General features: G+C 42.5%; 1 protein-coding gene across 1 annotated transcript in view; it reads left to right on the plus strand.

The window, feature by feature from the left end:
* The window catches only part of pitpnm3 (PITPNM family member 3), an 89544-nt gene extending 83389 nt beyond the window's left edge, over window positions 1-6155 (plus strand). Inside the window, exons 16-20 of the mRNA XM_069668874.1 lie at window positions 24-173; window positions 344-527; window positions 720-848; window positions 942-1347; window positions 3372-6155. Of these exons, the coding sequence (XP_069524975.1) occupies window positions 24-173; window positions 344-527; window positions 720-848; window positions 942-1274 (796 nt within the window). The 3' untranslated portion in view covers window positions 1275-1347; window positions 3372-6155. The remainder of the gene's footprint in view (window positions 1-23; window positions 174-343; window positions 528-719; window positions 849-941; window positions 1348-3371) is intronic.

Below are 6155 nucleotides of genomic sequence, written 5' to 3' on the forward strand. Positions count from 1 at the left end.
CCTCGTCTTTTTTTTTTCCCCAGGGGGGATCAAACAAGTGCAGAGGCCTACTTGACTGTGTTGCCACGAGGGATGGAGTGTGTGGTTTTCAGCATCGATGGTTCTTTTGCTGCAAGTGTGTCAATCATGGGAAGTGACCCCAAGGTCCGCCCCGGAGCTGTCGATGTTGTCAGGTAAGATCCTCTGAGTGTGTACGGGTGGTGTTTGTCTTCTCTTGAGAGATTAACTAAAGGGTTAAGAAGAATCTGCACTCTACATTTAGACATACATTTGTATTCCTGTGTGCACACTGAAAGTTTTATGCATTCAAGCATGTCCTCTTTGACGGTGTTTTCTCTCGCAGGCACTGGCAGGACCTGGGATATCTGATCATCTACATCACGGGCCGCCCTGATATGCAGAAGCAGCGCGTGGTGTCCTGGCTCTCGCAGCACAATTTCCCCCACGGGATGATCTTCTTTTCTGAAGGCCTGGTTCACGATCCCCTGCGACAAAAGACCATCTTCCTCAGGAACCTTATACAGGAGGTATTACTCCGGGACAAACCAGCCTTCTGACATTAACTGGGGAGGTTTAATAAATCATGCAAAACATTTTCTTCTCTTCCCTACAGTGGTCCCTTGATTTCTCTCTGCCTCCGTCTCTTGCCTGCTCACAGTGGGTTGTGCTGTATTGAAATGCCAAACACGTCTCCGACTGATTATTTCCTCTCTCACCAGTGTCACATTAAGATCAACTCTGCTTATGGCTCCATGAAGGACATCTCTGTTTACAATATGCTCGGCCTCAGCCCTCCACAGATTTATATTGTTGGCAGACCCTCGAAAAAGTACCAAAGTCAGTGCCAGGTAGTTAAATTTTCATTTGTCTTTTTTGTCTGCAAATAGTTCAAAGGTTTTGCTTTTCCTCATTTACTTTGAATCTTTCCTTGGTTTATGTAGTTCCTGAGTGAAGGCTACGCAGCGCACCTCTCCACCCTTCAGTTTGGCCACAGAGCCCGACCTAAGAAGTCCCCCTCAGTTCGTATGGTCCTAAGAAAAGGCTCCTTTGGTCTCTCTGCAAAGCCCGACTTCCTGTGTAAGCGCACCCACCTGCGCAGGACCATGTCAGTGCAGCAGCCCGACCCGCCCTGCACACCCAACCCCAAGCCGGAGCGAGCCCAGAGCCAGCCCGAGTCAGATAAAGACCACGGGGGTGGTGGAGGAGGAGGTGGTGGTGGAGGACAAGGGGCATGGGGACGGGCCTCCATACACCGTGGAGACACCACTCCCTGATGAAGAAAAGAGATGTTAGGATTGCAGGAGGATAGAAGAGGAGAACAAAGGGGTCTTAGTGTCCAGGGCCAAGGTGAGATCTTTTTGTTCATATATGGGAGGTTTAAAAAATAATCTTAGGTTACAAGTTGTCCTTTGTTTTTTTTCCTAATAATACCTTTTCTCCCTCCTTGAGATCTGGAAACATGGTGACCTTACCTTAAAGTATTCAGACCAAGCTTAAAGGAGCAATTCGTCCCTGGAAAACGCCACTGTCAGTCAAAGCTGGTGTTCTCTGTAATCGATAGAAGCAATAATATTTGAAATTGGCGCCATAGCTGTGGAGAAAGTTGTACAAACAGCTCGTGGTTTCCCCCATTCTACATTCCTACATCACCCAGCGTGCATTGCGCCCCTCCCTCTGAAAGGAACGGCCCAGCGAGAGACGCTGGAGTGAAATACTACCGTTCTCCCTGCAGGCTAAGAGCGGTACAGAATTCAAAATACGACGAGAATATACCGATGGATCGTCTAGGTCTGCAGTCTACATTTCAAACCTGACGATTCTGAACGAGAAATTACATCGGCCTCTGCCGGATGACGCATTTTACGTAGTCTGGCGGAGGTTTTCCAGGGCCCGCTGGAGAAGCAGATAGCGTCCTACAAAGGCACAGAGCCAAATTGCATTTTTTCCCTACCATAATGACATTAGCTCCCCATAATAGCATGATAGGACTGACTGTTGAAAATCGGCAAACTGGCCCTTTAATAGAAAATGTTTTTACCAAACTGTCTTCAACATCGTAGTTTAAAAACCAAGTTCTCTACAGACTCAGTTCTAGATTCAACCTCAACCTTGCCTACTTGCTGCTGTTGTGTGGACACAGTTATTTTGTGCATTATAGGATTATAACTGACATTTCAGGTGTGCTTGCATTCACTTTTACGAGTGTAGTTAATCTGGCTAAAGTGTCTGCTTTAAAACAACCTGTCTGATCCCTTGTGTCCTGCACATCTGGACTTGCACAGCAGAGCGTGTGACTGCGAATCAAAATGTTGTCCTTCATAAATGATGCAGGTTTCTCTCGGGACAGAGCGGTTTCAGGCAGTTGTTTACCGTTTAAAGTTCCAAAAGGGGCAGGTTTGCAGGAGGGTGTGCTGAGAAAAAGACAGAATGTGTTTCTGTGTTTGGAAAATCAGTTGAAAGGAGTACTAAACATGGGGGGGAGGTATGAGACAGATTAAAAGGAAAATGGAATAGAATGTACTTGACTTTTTGGTACCTAGTATTGATTAAGCTTCTAAAACACTTGATGCTACAATCGCACTTCTTACATCAAAAACAAAGGCGCTGTGTCGTGCAAAGTAAAAACCCTCACCTCCTGTTTTAATCACGAACAGGCCTCCTCAGACAGCCCATGATCCGACATAAAGAGCATCACCTGTGCAGTTGTTATTGTTTCCCATGTAAGAAAAAACCTCAGTTGCATTAATAGTAGCAACATTAGCGTAGCGTGAATAAAGCCTTGTTGAATAATGCAGCATTTCAGCGTTTACTTCACTGCTGTTAAGCCTTTAAGAGCTCGAGGCTCCGCAAAGCTTTGACGCAAACACAGATTGATTTCGCTCGCTACTGTTGAGTTCCAGCAAAGTCAATAAACGTCCATCTTGATTAGATTATGTTCTGTGATGTACCTGATACATTATGGTCTTTGCTATTTAGCCACAGGCGGATTATTATTTTTTATAAATAGTCTCACAGCACAAAGGAAAAAAACAGGAAGGAAAACTAATGAAAGAAGCAAAGAGTTAAGAGCAAATAATAGATGATTCTTCTGGATACTTAGTATTCCTGTTGCAACCTGAGTAAGAGATGCTATTATTAGCAGCAGCTCCCTGGGAGGACTGCATGTAAATTTGCCCATGACTGTGATTATGCAAGTCCTGATGAGCTTCAACTGCGAGGTCCTCCCATGCTTGAAATCCACTGATTTTACATTTTGATGTATCGTCTGTGCAATTACTGACATGTGCGCTGTGTAACCAAGACACCAAACACGAATCATTGTGTTAACTTTTCCTCCAATGTGTGCTCATACCCCTTATTTCTTCTCACAGGGTCATCGCTACCTACTGTACATGTACTTTGGATCTGCTCTGCTGGTGTCCCGCACAGCTCGGCTTTACCTCCTGCTTGGCCCTCTACACTCTGCATCCTGTTCAGCCCCTTTTTTTTTGTGACCTGCTCGCTGGATATTGTCGCTCAGTCTTTGTGCCTGGAATTTTAGCTGTTGCCTGGGATGGCAGTGATATATACGAATGTCTGTGGAAAGCTCAAATTGTAAAAATCAAAAGAATGTATTTCAGATTGTAAATATAGACACATTTTCCTGCACACACACACACACACACGTTTCAGAGGAGCAGAAATAGGATAATGGAGGCGACTTTGAACCCCGTTGAGACTTTGAGAAACCAATTACCAGACACTGCACCTCACTGTGGTCGCATTCAGACTGCTGTGCTGACAGGTGCTCATGTCGACTGTCTGTTTTACATCCATCGATGTAAATACTCATCACACATCACCCCTGCGTGAGCCTCTTGACACAGAAGCACTGTGACATTCAGGTTCAATCTGGAGCCAAAATCAGCCGACCTCGGCGAACGCCTGTTTCTGCCTCCATTTCACTTCATCTGTAAGATGTTTCCCCCAGTTGAGGCTGGCCTACCCCCTCCTCCCCCCCCCCAAGCGCCCTCTTTATCCCCTCAACCAGTCAGGCAGAACACGCCTTTCGACAGCCACCTCAGACCAGGGTCCACACCCACTGAAGCGCTGCGGTTCGGCCCCTGAGGTCACATTTGCACTATCAAAGTACACCGCAGTGGTTCCCAATTTAGCTGCAGCACTCGCTTCTGAAACAAAGACTTGTATTTGTATTTTATTGTATTTGAGCCTTTGTTTTTTCCTGCACTGTCGCTGCCTGATGGTTACTGTAACTACTGGAGAAATACAAAACAAGTAGTTTGTAGAAAAGTGTTGGTTTGACCAAAAAAATGTTTACAGATTGAAAGACACGGCTGTAAAAAGCGATCAGAACTTAATCTACAAAATTCAAATGATAATGATCATTATTGGCAACTTTAGGCGAGTTGCTTGGTAGTTTAAGTAGCTTGTGGTATATTGTACAATAGATTCCATGCATATAGTTGAATTTCTACCAGGATGCCCTTGCATCTGTCTACTACAGCAGCACTGGAACCAATAGATTTGTGCTGAAATCTGATGCTGTCTTGTGCACTGGAGCTTGAATTGAGTCTTACTGTGGCCATGTTTGAAACTGTGCAAGTCAAACATATTTTTCTATGAGGAAATATTGTAAAAAGAAATATTTTCAATGTCTGTTTTTGAACCTTTTGTTGTTTGACTTGTTGAATGGTTGATTTTTGGCCTTAACTTGTTTTTGATGTTGAGTAGAGAAACAGCATTACTAGATTAGTTTGACCAAAGTGTTGAGTTTTACTGTAACTTATTGACAAAGTGCATTTTACCTAGTTGATATTTTGCGTTGACATGTTTTTAGATACTGTATATGCGTGTGCATGTGTGAGTGAGTGTCTAGGTGTTTGTTGTGGAGTTGTGTTTACTGTGAACATGGAGACAGCAATGAGAAGTCTGAGGCCAGTGTTAACGTACCTGCGTGTTCTCACTGCAGCTCACTACTGCCGGCTTTTCAGAGTGGAGCGTGTATTTTGTAGTTTGGGATTGAAGCGGTGTGTCAGAGGATTACTTAGCCGAGGTTTATGCCTGCTTTAAAAGAAAAAGGGCTTTTGAGTTCTTAGGGTGTCTGAAAACCTGCATAAAGATGGGAACATGTGAGCAGAAGGGAACTGTCTTTGACTCTTTTTCTTTCACTGCCTAGGTAATCCAGTAATTAGCTATTTGATTACTACTGAGTATGTTGAACTCCCTGTAGTGCCGCCCCTGTAATTGAAGTGCACTAATTAGCATTACTCGGTAATTGTATAATATTGTAAAAACAATACTGGAATACTTAACTCCATTTTGTTTTGCATTTAGATCGTTAACAGTGAAAAACTGTTGTCCAAGCAGCGAAATGATCATTCCCATCAGTGTACACGCACTAATCAAAGTGACTCCATAAGTCTGTATAACAAATAGTGATATTTGTCGGCCGTGATGAAACTCTGGAGGAGTGAAATATTGATGCTGGGCAGCATTTTAGTTCAGCAATGTTAGTAAATGGCAAATAATGATCTAATGGTTAAATGGTGATTGTTTTGTGCATGTTAATTATTTGATATTGTTAAGTAATGGCTTTTTTTCTTATGTTTCTGCTCCTCTTTAACAAATATAGAGTAGTTAGTTGTAAACAATCTATGAATAGTAATTCATGGATGTAAATTGAACCACACACGTTGGGTTAAATCAAAACACAGTGCTTAAATTTATGATAATGGAAGTTGTTAAAGTACCTCTTACTTAGTCTTGCATACTTATCCCAAGATCACAGGACAAAATGTATTGTAAGATATAAAATTATTGTATATCAAGACACATCTACTGTTGTTTACTTTAAGTTCTAACTAATGTTGTCAAATGATTAGTATTCACCAAATCATGACTTAACTATTGGTAATTAAACTAATTTGCCATTTATTAACAGTACTTATGACTACGGTTCGTAAGTTATGTACTTTTATGGTCTTATTACTAATCTTTGGCCTTTTGACCAATAAGGAAAAAAACACCTGCTACAGCTACAAAGTTAATTGTTTTGTACAGATCTCCTGTGATGATGAATATGTTATTGTGTTTATTGGACTCAGTCCATCTTTCATGATTGCATAAATAAAGATATTTCACAGTTGAAGAATTTC

The sequence above is a fragment of the Semicossyphus pulcher genome, unplaced genomic scaffold, assembly GCF_022749685.1.
Source record: "Semicossyphus pulcher isolate SPU_LCO1_2020_fin unplaced genomic scaffold, fSemPul1.0.p SCAF_19, whole genome shotgun sequence".
NCBI lineage: Eukaryota > Metazoa > Chordata > Actinopteri > Labriformes > Labridae > Semicossyphus > Semicossyphus pulcher.